The 12689-nt window shown below is 44.6% G+C and overlaps 1 protein-coding gene across 1 annotated transcript; it reads left to right on the top strand.

Moving 5' to 3' along the window:
* Positions 1-3978: 3978 nt before the first annotated feature.
* LOC139566858 (G-protein coupled receptor 83-like) lies at positions 3979-12088 on the top strand. Its single transcript, XM_071388184.1, has 4 exons — positions 3979-4581; positions 5003-5128; positions 5906-6039; positions 6532-12088. Exons 1-4 carry the CDS (start codon positions 4144-4146, stop codon positions 7232-7234), a joined length of 1401 nt encoding a protein of 466 aa, XP_071244285.1. The 5' UTR covers positions 3979-4143; the 3' UTR covers positions 7235-12088.
* The last annotated feature ends 601 nt before the right edge of the window (positions 12089-12689 follow it).

Below are 12689 nucleotides of genomic sequence, written 5' to 3'. Positions count from 1 at the left end.
GTCCTGCCGTGGCTGTGACACTGTCCTCTGAAGTCTCTCTCCCTGGCTCTTTCCCTTTCACCACCCTCACTGACTCAGTCTGTCCCCTAGAAAAGAAATAAGGTGTTTGCCGTACTCGTAACTACCGGTACCCAAAACTACACAATTAATCACAACAGCAATACCATTGCCGTAAACAAATCTTAGTTTAGTCACCAGTTTAAGTTGAGAGTGGGGGTATCCATGGCATTTTCCAATTATGTCCCTATTTTACAAGTCAAAAAAATTGAGAACCTTTCATAATGTTGCCAAACAAAGACTCAACAAACTTACCTGAGACTCCCTGTCTGCCAATCTGTCCCTGCATATCTGTCCCCAGCTCTGCTGTCTGTGTGCCATCTGTTGCCTGCTCTGCCTAATGACATCATTGTGAAACATTTCCATTAGCATTTCACTTCTTTCTTATGAACATTTTATCAACTAGTCTTTGAGATATTAGGATACTAGAGTTCTTACTATGTGTTTTGGTGTACTGACAAATACTCTGATGTCTGTCTTCTTACTTTTTTCTGCCATTTTTCTACCTGGCTGGCTGGCCTAGCTGCACACACACACATTTACACAACACATGCTGCAACCTTTTGTAATTTTAATAGTTTGTTTCATATTGGCTGGCTTCCAACAATAGCTGAATTTGTAAAGCTAGCGAGCACCAATTCCGTTTCTGTGTGTTTGCTATAATCTTTGCTACCTGGTTAAATAAAGGTGAAATAAAATAAAATAAAAAAAGTTCACTAGCGACAATTTATCTTTTGCAACGAGACCATTATATATATTTAAGACAATGGTAGAAGAGAGTGTAGTTCTGTTCTGTTCAGTTTGGACTTCAGTTTATCGCTAACCTTATCACAGGGACGTCGAAGCATTACAGCTGCATGCTGATCTTGGAATAAACTGACGATAGCAAAGATTCCATCTTTGACGACTCCACATAAATGGAATAGGTACTAGCTAGCTTGATAGTTAATGTTTGCTTTAGTTTGCGCGCTAGCTCTGCAAATTCAGCTAGTGTGTGAACCCTGCCAACATAAAAATAAATAAATAACATTGCTATGGACCTGCTATGGATTGACTGGATTAACCTCACGTCAGTTACGTACATGTCCCTTTCGGACAGTAGGTACGAACCCTCTATTACCTTGCCAGCTAAAGAACTGGCAGTGGATCAAACCATTGTGAGGCAAAGGGCGGGGGGGGTCGCAATCTTTTGAAACTTAAAAACGCGCTATTAAGTGTCTATAATCAGCACAAGTGCTTTCATTGCGTATTATTAATATTATTAAAAATTACATAGTTATGTTTACAGTGATATATTGGGGGGGACAAATCATATTTTTCCCAAGATGGGGGGGTCGTGTCCCCCCCGTCCCCCCTGGGATTTCCGCCTATGAGTTCCAGGCAACGGTATCACCTGGAAAACTTCCCATAAAAAGTGGACTAAATGTTCAGTCGAGCTGTTGCAGCTTTCCAATATTTGTTTATGTTATATATTGTCTTTTTATATTTGATTTATTGTCATTTTACATCTTATTATGCAAAGATCGAAAGGTGTATTTCTTATTTAATGTTTGTTAACAAACTGAACTTTCTGTGATGTTTTTGTGTTGGGTGATAATATGTGTGTATTATCATTTTCTTAAACATTACAAAATGTTTCTCAAATAAAAGTGTATTTATTTATACTCTAATGTTGCTTTCTGTGGCACACTCTACTGGTCAACATGAGCTACTAATGATTCTGAAGTGTGCAAGGCCTTGCAGTCCCAAGATACAAGGGGGAGAATTTCTTCAGGCAAGAAAATACCCTTGCCCGAAATATTTTCTATAGAACAAACTTCACTTCAGCATAGGCAACCGAAATTAATAATTAATATATGTGTGTTATATTAAACAGAGGGAGTAAAATGTAGGCAAGCAAAAAACATTTCAGAACAACTACGAGTCGAATGGGAAAGATTACGAATTTTGGCAGAGATTTTTTTATAGACTAATACACTTGAAACAAATAGCCAAACCAAAAACTGCAGACATTACTAGTGCCTCCCCGCTATCAAACCGACATAAATAATATAATGAAACGCAGCCGAACGTTAACAGAAATCTCAACCACCAAGCAAGTCGCAGCAATGAAGAATTGAGTGCGTGCGCGTTCACGCGAAGAGTGGGGGGGGAGGGGGGGTTCTGGCAGGGGGGAGCTTTTCGGTACAACACCTGATCCAGTTGTGTGGGAGAGGGATTTAGAGCGAGACAGTACACCTGGTCCATACAATGTGTCTGTATGGGTCTCATGTGGTACAAGTTCACGCACTTCTCAAGCTGCTTCAGCGTGTGCATGCATGTGTTGGTGTGATGTAAGTGTTAATGGCTCAGTGACAGACTAAGGGTTGAGTCAAATGGCTGGGCTTTTCATGAGCAGGTAGTTGTATCAGACACTTCCCTTATTGTACCAGATCAGTTAGCTATCACAGTTCAGTTATATCACATACTTCAGTGAGTTATATCAGATACCTCAGTTATTTCAGACATCTAAGTAAGTGATATCACATATCTCAGTTATATAACAGCCTTGGACGAGATAGCTTTTATTCAATACATCAAAGTGAAACTATAAGCGAATGTAATTAGATCTCAGGCTAAAACATAGGCAAATCAAAGTGTCAAAAATATTCACAATCAAAACAGAAGATTCCACTCAGTGCAATATCCTATAATGCGAAACATTGCTAAAACAAACACACATGGGAATTATCTGGCAGTGTGCTTCATGTTCTATTTTGTGTGTGTGTGTGTGTGTGTGTGTGTGTGTGTGTGTGTGTGGACGTGTTTAACTATTCTTGTGGGGACCAGAAGTCCCTACAAGAATAGTAAACAAAGTAAAAATTGACCAACTGGGGACATTTTGTTAGTCCCCACAAGGTCAAATGCTATTTCTAGGGGGTTTAGGGTTAAGGTTAGAATTAGTGTTAGGGTTAGAATTAAGTTAAATATTAAGGTTAGGAGCTAGGGTTAGTTGTAGGGTTAGGGTTAGGAGCTAGGGTTAGGTTTAGGGTTAGGATAAAGTTTAGGTTTTTGGGTTAAGGTTAAGGTTAGGGTTAGGGTTAGGGTGAGAGTACGGGTTAGGATTAGGGTTAGGTTTACGGTTAGAGGTTAGGGAAAATAGGATTTTGAATGGGACTGAATTGTATGTCCCCACAAGGTTAGCTGTACAAGACTGTGTGTGTGTGTGTGTGTGTGTGTGTGTGTGTGTGTGTGTGCACTCTCATAAATATTAATAAAACTTGATGGAGTACACGTTTACTTGCAAGTTTGGGAATTAAAGAACAAACTGTCCCTGAATTTCCATAATCAGATCCATCATTTGATGGCGCAAGTCCCTCTTGCCGTATCGTTTCAAAATACTGTATGCATGGGCAAATAAACATTGTATAATGAGCTGACTATCTCAGTCTTAAATGCATGGATATCTCTCTTTCTCTCTCACCGTCCGTCTTTCTCTCTGTTGGTTATATTAGATACCGGTTTCATGTCTGTCTGTCTTACTCTCGTCATCCTTTCCATGTGTCCCATTGACATTTAATTAACGAAAGATGGATGCAAAGGGTCTCTGCACCAAGGGGTAGCGCCATAAATGACCGTGCATACAATACAAATACGATGAATGCCATTTATGGTAAGCTACAAATAAGATACAGTAACCCTCAAATCAACAGCTATATACAACAAAGAGTTTCACATAACACTGCTTGCTGTGCCTCATTGATCATTGTAAAAGTAAACATTTAAAATTCATACTTTGATTTCTCTCTCTCCCTTCTGTCCCACTTCCCTCCACCTCTCTCTATCTCCGTGCTTCGCTCCTCTTCTCTCTCAGCGTGAACAAATAAGCATTGAGCCGCCAATATCTGACAGACACACACACACACTGCGCGCGCGCATGCACGCATGGGTTTAAAAGTGCTGCCAACACATCGTGCGCATCACATCTTCTCAAGTGTCTGCGCAGAGAAAGCAATGTCCCCCTCTCCTCACGCCGCCACTGATACGCGAGAGGGAGACTGATGATTGGACGTCCGGTGCTTATCTTTATAAACCTCCCCAGCAGACATGCGAGTTGCGTGTCTGTGGCTCTCCCTCACCTATTTGGCCACCAGCCTCGACGGGTTGGGGGCACGGGAATACAACAACTCAACCATTTTCGGCGGGGGTCTCTTTGTGGATGCAGAAGGGCTGCTGAACCTGTCAGACCCGTACACGCCCAACCTGACAAATGTCTTCTCGCTTGACCTGGACGAGGGCACGCTCGCGGACTGGCGCTCCATGGCAGTTAAAAATTGCTACGGTGGAGAGTCCCATGACCGGACAGTGAAATCCCTGCTGGTCCTGGCTTACTCGTTCATCATTGTCATCTCGCTGTTCGGAAACACGCTGGTGTGTCACGTGGTGATCCAGAACAAGCGGATGCACTCCGCCACGAGCCTGTTCATCATTAACCTCGCGGTGGCAGACATTCTCATCACGCTGCTCAACATGCCCTTTACTTTGGTGCGATACGGACCGGGGACATGACAACCTCGCTACTGTCTATGGGCACAGGCACAACAAATATCACTGTACACAAATGACCACACACACACACACACACACACACACACACACACACACACACACACAAGAGCGTCTTTGAAATTCTTGCGGTATAGAAATGATATCTATTATTTTTACATTTTTCATCATGGTAGATCAGTGATTATCTCCGGAAAGTGGAAGAACGCGTGGGTTTTTAAATAATTTGAACCATTTTTCCACAGGTGGTTTGAATGATGAGAGTCCTTGCAGTGAGGGGGATATGTCTGTGTTAAATCGATCTATTAAGCGCGTATGGATAGGAAGGCTCCAGCTTTTCATCACGCAATCATGCCAGTAGAAAACAGCCTTGTCAACATGCCTGTGTGGTCTCCCTCAGATCCGTTTTGTGAATAGCAGCTGGTGGTTCGGGAAGGGAATGTGCCACATCAGCCGGTTCGTCCAGTATTGCTCCCTGCACGTATCCACACTCACGCTCACGGCAATCGCGCTGGACAGACGCCAGGTAGACTAACGGTCATGCATAAAATCGGTGAATATCGTGAATGTCCTGTGTGTGCTTCTTCTAATTAAAGGGTTGCAGTTTGCTTGGCCTAGTAAAATAAAGCTGTAAAGGAAAGCTGTAAGGAAAGCGTCAGCACTCGAAAGCGCGAGGGGGAGCTGTCCAAGCGGCAGTGCTGAAAGTGCCTTAGCTCAAGAGGTTTCTCAAATAGACTCGCAAATTGTCAGCTTGTAACCAGTGAATCACCAATCACCAGGCTGACAGTTTGATACAGGCAACAAAAGCAACTATTCTGCTGTTTTGTCCTCTTATAAATATATTTTTGGGTATAGGTCTATTTCAATGGAGCGTGACAGTCAATTATTGGTTTATTGCCACAGTTTGAGGGACAAGGCAGCTTCCAAGCTATAGGGACAGTATGTTATCTTCTGGCATCTGCTGTAGTCTATCCTTTCAATAGAAAGAATATTTGACGGTTTTCACATTTAGTTGTTTTTCATAGAGTTGTCATGGATATGAGTGGATATGAGTCTACTATGTATTTATGAGTTACAGAGCTCAAGCTGAGTTTGAGTACCATTTTTATCTCAAACTAAAAGTGTGGTTTGTAAGGGAGGAGTGTGGAACAGTGAACAGCAGCAGGTGTGTGTAATGGAGTGTGTGTCATGGAGAATGTGTGCGGCCTGGTGTGTATAATGCGGCCTGATTAAAACACTGTGCGTGTGCGTGTGTGTGTGTGTGTGTGTGTGTGTGTGTGTGTGTGTGTGTGTGTGTGCACAGGTCATTCTCCACCCTCTGAGGCCTCGCATGTCTCCGGCTCGCGGTGTTGTGTGTGTGATTCTTATCTGGGTCATGGCCAGCTGCTTCTCCTTGCCTCATGCCATCTACCAGAAGCTCCTAACCTTCGTGTACAGGTACACACACACACACACACACACACACACACACACACACACACACACACACACACACACACACACACCTTCGTGTACAGGTACCCACCACACACACACACACACACACACACACACACACACACACACACACACACACACACACACACACCTTCGTGTACAGGTACCCACACACACACACAATAAATTGATTGAAATTGATAGAACAAACACTTCACCTTTGTGTACACAATAACCACCAGGTGTACTTTTCTCACAGTTCTCTCTTCCCTCCAGCCTCTCTCACTCTCCCTCTCCCTACATTTATCATTAGATGTTTTGTTTAGGGGTTTCAAATGTTGTTGCTGTTTCTCTTGTTGACTTTTCATGACTGTATTCTTCTCTGTGCTATACTCATAGCTGGTTATGTGCTCTCTCTATCGTCCTCCAATCTCCTTCTCACTCTCCCCTATCTTCCCCTCCTTCTCACTCCCTCTCCATTTTCTCTCTCAGTAAGGAGAAGGTGCGCAGCCTTTGTGTCCCCGACTTCCCCGAGCCCTCTGACGTCTACTGGCAGTGCATTGACCTCCTCACCTTCATCCTCCTCTACGTCCTACCCCTCCTCATCATCACCGCCGCCTACTCAACCGTGGCACGCCGCCTGTGGCGCCGTAACGCTATCGGGGACACCACCACTGCGCAGTTCGCTGTGCAGCGGCGGAAGCGGCGGCGCACCCTGGCTATGTTGTTGGTGGTTGTTGGGGTGTTCGCGGTATGCTGGTTCCCTCTGAACTGCTACGTGGTGCTTCTCTCCAGCCAGGCCATTCAGTCATCCAATGCCTTGTATTTCTGTTTTCATTGGCTGGCGATGAGCTCGACGTGTTACAATCCCTTCATCTACTGTTGCCTGAACCCCGCCTTCCGCCAGGAGCTAAGGCTGCTATTGGGCATGTGCCGGAGGAGGGGGCGTGGAGGGTTGGGGCCGGTGCTGGTGGCTCCACCCTCCTGCGCACTCTGCCACAGAGCCGCCTGGCCGGAGAGCCGCACCTGTTCTCGACCGAGCCACACCTCTTCACACCCAGGCCGCGCCTCCTCTCGGCCAAGCCACTCCTCGTCCTTTCACCAGCCTCCTAAAGACAGGCATGTCCTTTTCTCTGCTAGACATGCCAAAAAAACAGACATCCTATCAGTGGAGCCTATAGTAGCTGTCAGTTAACTACAACTACCAGAATGCACTTGGGTTGGGATTGAGTGAATGATTGAGTTTATTTGACAATTAAAGACATGTAAAGTTGCTGCATTTGGTGGTGAGTCCTGTTGAAGGACTACGTTATCTGCTAAAGACGGTTGGGGCTCTAGAACAGGAAATGTATCATCTTTTAACTTTCATGACAGCGCCACCTTCGGGAAGAAAGGTCTCACATGGATGGGAAAAGGGTGTGGTGAGGTCTGGCAACAAATGCAACACCCAAACGAACAACTACTCTGTTAGCACATATTGTATACACTGAGTGTACAAAACATTAAGGACAGCTTCCTAATATTGAGTTGCACCTCCCCCTTTTTGCCCTCAGAACAGACTCAATTCGTCAGGGCATGGACTCTACAAGGTGTCGAAAGCGTTCCACAGGGATGCTGGCCTGTGTTGACTCCAACGCTTCCCACAGTTGTGTCAAGTTGGCTGTCAAGTTGGCTGGATGTCCTTTCTGTGGTGGAACATTCTTGATACAGGCGGGAAACTGTTGAGCATGAAAAACCCAGCATCATTGCAGTTCTTGATACAAACCGGTGCGCCTGCCACATACCCCGTTCAAAGGCACTTGTCTTTTGTCTTGCCCATATACCCTCTGAATTGCACACATACACAATCCATGTCTCAATTGTCTCAAGGCATAAAAATCCTTCTTTAACCCGTCTCCTCCCCTTCATCTACACCGATTGAAGTGGATTTAACGAAGTGACATCAATAAGGCATCGTAGCTCTCACCTGGATTCAGCCGGTCAGTCTATGCCATGGAAAGAGCAGGTGTCCTTAAAGTTTTGTACACTCGGTGTATATTAGCAGGACGGTATTGTCGCGGCATAGATAGTTCTGCTTTTCCTCGGGACCGCGTTGCAAGACATCTGTTTGTTCTGTCTCTGGCCAGTTCTTCTGTCTCGCTTTTCAAATCATTCACAGAGAATTATAGCCATCATTGGACTTCAAAAGGCAGAGACGGCCAACGTGGAGTTTTGCCGTTTCAACAGTTGCGGTTTATTCCATATTTCATTCCTACAAAAAAAAGTAATATTGTCTTCATTCCCACTGATTGACCATGTCTCGCCCACTGCACACAAATTGTTATGTGGTGTGGATCCCTGCCAGCTTTCTAGTGAGTTTTTGTTGAAGACAGAACTTTCTAGCCAGTGGGAAATCTTGACTGTGAGCGCAGTATTCTGCTCCCTGAGTTTCACTGCTGCTGCCGGGGAGTTGCAGGAAGGAGAGGGGCGCTGATGGAGCTAGAGTTTGAAGGAACAATCTGTGACTTTCACTTCCAGTCGAATGTGCTATCCCTGCACTCTTGTATACTGTGGGGGCGGGTCTCGCTTGGCAAATGTAACTGACGGTTACCCACAGAATTGAAGTAACTCTGTAGCAGGTTCTGTACATTTGCCAAGATCCACTCCTAAAGTTTACAAACAAGTGCGGGGGAAACACTTTTAACCGCTGACTGTAAATGAAAGAAGTAGATCGAATCTTTAAGAACTGATTTAGTTCAGGTCCATGGGAAAGAAGAATGTTATGGAGGTGGGGTGAAGATTTTTTGCTCCAGACGTTTCCTCCCTACATCTGCTGGCAGTCTCTGTATAAGATACAGGTTGAAACATGGACACCTGACTACACACGTGGTGATGGCTATTAGTCTCCGGTACTTTTGTGGTCCCCGAAAATGTGTGCCACGTCACTGCGGTCTCTCGCTCTGCTGTGTGTGATTCTTGCTAGCTGTCACTCAAATGGCGAGGGGCTGAAGCTCATTGGCCAAAACTCTAATTGCTAGGGGGCTGGCCCACGTGGGGGTAAATGTAAGGAGAATGCCGCTTGCACAGCTTCCTGAAAACAGTCCCTTTCAGCCTAGGGATTTTGTGGCTAATTGACATAAAATAGTCACTCTGCTCATAGATTATTGATGTACTGTATGTATACATATTGACACATCCAGCCCAAAGCGGGAGGTTAAAAAAATACTTAAAAAATACTAGTTGCCAAAGTACCAGAGCATAAATATGCTTTCAGTTGGATAAATAAATGAAAGTACTAGACCAGACCTTTTAAGGACTGATTGAGTTCAGGACTGTGTGAAATAAGAAAGTGGTACACTATACTTGACGGAAGGAACCCTATAGGCCTGGTCAAAAATAGTGCACGAAAGGGGAATAGGGTGCCATTTGGGACACTTCCTATAATGATTGGCTACTGCTTGAATGCTACGTTATGCATTAGCGTGTTGGAAATTAGGCACTCAGTAATCTCGCCCGCAGGCACAATTACAGAGTGAGCCGGCTGGTGGAAAAGATGAGGCACTCAGAGTCAACGGGTTCTGTTCTGCTGTTGGTGGTACTGTTAACCAGACCTTGGATACAATTTTATTTGTTTTCTTTAAAACACTTTATATCCATTTTATTTAGCTGACCAAGAGCGCCAGGTGGGTGGGGTTTGCACCTTTGGGACTATTCTATTGTAGGGCAAGCTAAATCAAGCGCACTTAAAGTATGTGAAATTAAACAAGTTCCTCTTTCACCAAGACCTGATGGTGATTTGAATGACAGATTTGTACATGTCTGTGTGTGTTAATGTTTTCCTCTTAATTCATTTGAATGGTGAGCGGACCAGGTGAAGAGTGTGAGTATCTGTGACCTGATGTTCACGTGTACAGACGATAATGATGGTAGTTTAATCCTTACATTTGAACATGCTTGTGTTTATGCTTGGTTTCATTAAAGTTGTTCTTGTTTTGAATGTTTTGAATGTTGATGCCAGGGTCAAATGTCAGATAGTGGTAACAACAGGCATGAGCATCTGTAATATTATGGTTATGTGATGTAAATGTGGGATCTTAATTGTGAATTCTCCCTCTCTCTATCTGTGCTTTCTGAGATCCATTGCCTTAACTCATAGTGCACATCAACTCAGCAAAAAAAGAAACGTCCTCTCACTGTCAACTGCGTTTATTTTCAGCCAACTTAACATGTGTCAATATTTGTATGAACATAACAAGATTCAACAACTGAGACATAAACTGAACAAGTTCCACAGACATGTGACTAACAGAAATTGAATAATGTGTCCCTGAACAAAGGGCGGGTCAGTATCTGGTGTGGCCAACAGCTGCATTAAGTATTGCAGTGCATCTCCTCATGGACTGCACCAGATTTGCCAGTTCTTGCTGTGAGATGTTACCCCACTCTTCCACCAAGGCACCTGCAAGTTCCCGGACATTTCTGGGGGGAATGGCCCAAGCCCTCACCCTCTGATCCAACAGGTCCCAGACGTGCTCAATGGGATTGAGATCCGGGCTCTTCGCTGGCCATGACAGAACACTGACATTCCTGTCTTGCAGGAAATCACGCACAGAACGAGCAGTATGGCTGGTGGCATTGTCATGCGGGAGGGTCATGTCAGAATGAGCCAGCAGGAAGGGTACCACATGAGGGAGGAGGATGTCTTCCCTGTAACGCACAGCATTGAGATTACCTGCAATGACAACAAGCTCAGTCCGATGATGCTGTGACACACCGCCCCAGACCATGACGGACCCTCCACCTCCAAATTGATCCCGTTCCAGATTACAGGCCTCGGTGTTACGCTCATTCCTTCGATAATAAACGCGAATCCGACCATCACCCCTGGTGAGACAAAACCGCGACTCGTCAGTGAAGAGCACTTTTTGCCAGTCCTGTCTGGTCCAGCGACGGTGGGTTTGTGCCCATAGGCGACGTTGATGCTGGTGATGTCTGGTGAGGACCTTCCTTACAACAGGCCTATAAGCCCTCAGTCCAGCATCTCTCAGCCTATTGCGGACAGCCAGCACTGATGGAGGGATTGTGCGTTCCTGGTGTAACTCGGCCAGTTGTTGTTGCCATCCTGTACCTGTCCTGCAGGTGTGATGTTCGGATGTACCGATCCTGTGCAGGTGCTGTTACACGTTGTCTGCCACTGCGAGGACAATCAGCTGTCCATCCTGTCTCCCTGTAGCGCTGTCTTAAGCGTCTCACTGCACGGACATTGCAATTTATTGCCCTGGCCACATCTGCTGTCCTCATGCCACCTTGCAGCATGCCTAAGGCACGTTCACGCAGATGAGCAGGGACCCTGGGCATCTTTCTTTTGGTGTTTTTCAGAGTCAGTAGAAAGGCCTCTTTAGTGTCTTAAGTTTTCATAAATGTGACCTTAATTGCCTACCGTCTGTAAGCTGTTAGTGTCTTAACGACCGTTCCACAGGTGCGTGTCCATTAATTGTTTATGGTTCTATGGGAAAGCATGGGAAACAGTGTTTAAACCCTTTACAATGAAGATCTGCGAAGTTTTGGGATTTTTACGAATTATCTTTGAAAGACAGGGTCCTGAAAAAGAGACGTTTCTTTTTTTGCTGAGTTTCTTTTTGTTGTGTACATGCCTTTCTCATAACACTACACTTTCCTTCTGAGATATTTATCAATTTGTTAATGAATTATGATGATCCACCAATGATTGTGTTATAGATGTGTCTGTGTTTGTAATATTACATATAAGTGACTCAAGGTGTAAAATGTATATTTTTGCTTTACATGGTCAGCCCTGCACCAGCCAGATTGTGTGTGTGTGTGTGTGTGTGCATGCTTCTGCGTGCGTGCGTGAGTGTGTGTGTGTAGATGCTTGCATGTGTGGGTCGGTATTGCCAAAGGGTTTGAATAAAGTTTCTGTTCTGGTCTAGCTCTTTAGTAGTGGATTATGACTGGCGGAGCAATTGGTCAATATGTTCACTATCCAACCCCCTTGTTGGTTTAAACTTTTTCTCTTTACAAAAGCCATTAAAGTATGCCATGTGACAACGATGGGTTGGTGTGATTCCTAGATAACGGTATGGTTTTGTGCACTATCATTTCTGAACTCCCTATCTTCTTCCATTAGGTGTGTGTGTGTGTGTGTGTGTGTGTGTGTGTGTGTGTGTGTGTGTGTGTGTGTGTGTGTGTGTGTGTGTGTGGTCAATCTTTCTGATCTCCCACTCTGTTACTATTCATGAGAGTGGGAGTGATTCTGTCGAGGGAACGTGAGGTCCAAGGTCAGTTACATAAATGAGTGCAGGGCATTTCATGTACGGCACATGAAACCCCTGAAAGATGGAAATGTGGCGTCGAAGAAGCACAAATTGGGCGACATCTGTCTGATGACCTCAAGCAAATGAATGTTGATTAACATTCTCTGCCCCTTTGTAATCAAAGTACACTTTCAAGATACAGAGGTGTTTCCGAAAAATTCAATTTCAGTCCTGCCGTGACGAACAAGTGTGTTGACATTTACAATGCCTGCTAGGCAGCTATACACAATCTTTTCAAATTTTGGATTCACACATTGTGGCTGTGGGAGTCAATTTCAGTTTCTGTTTGACTTGTATTCTGAACAAGTCCTCATAAGAATGCAGTTACAGTGCTCC

Source organism: Salvelinus alpinus, chromosome 39 (assembly GCF_045679555.1).
Source record: "Salvelinus alpinus chromosome 39, SLU_Salpinus.1, whole genome shotgun sequence".
Lineage (NCBI taxonomy): Eukaryota > Metazoa > Chordata > Actinopteri > Salmoniformes > Salmonidae > Salvelinus > Salvelinus alpinus.
This window is presented reverse-complemented; position numbering and strand designations above follow the sequence as displayed.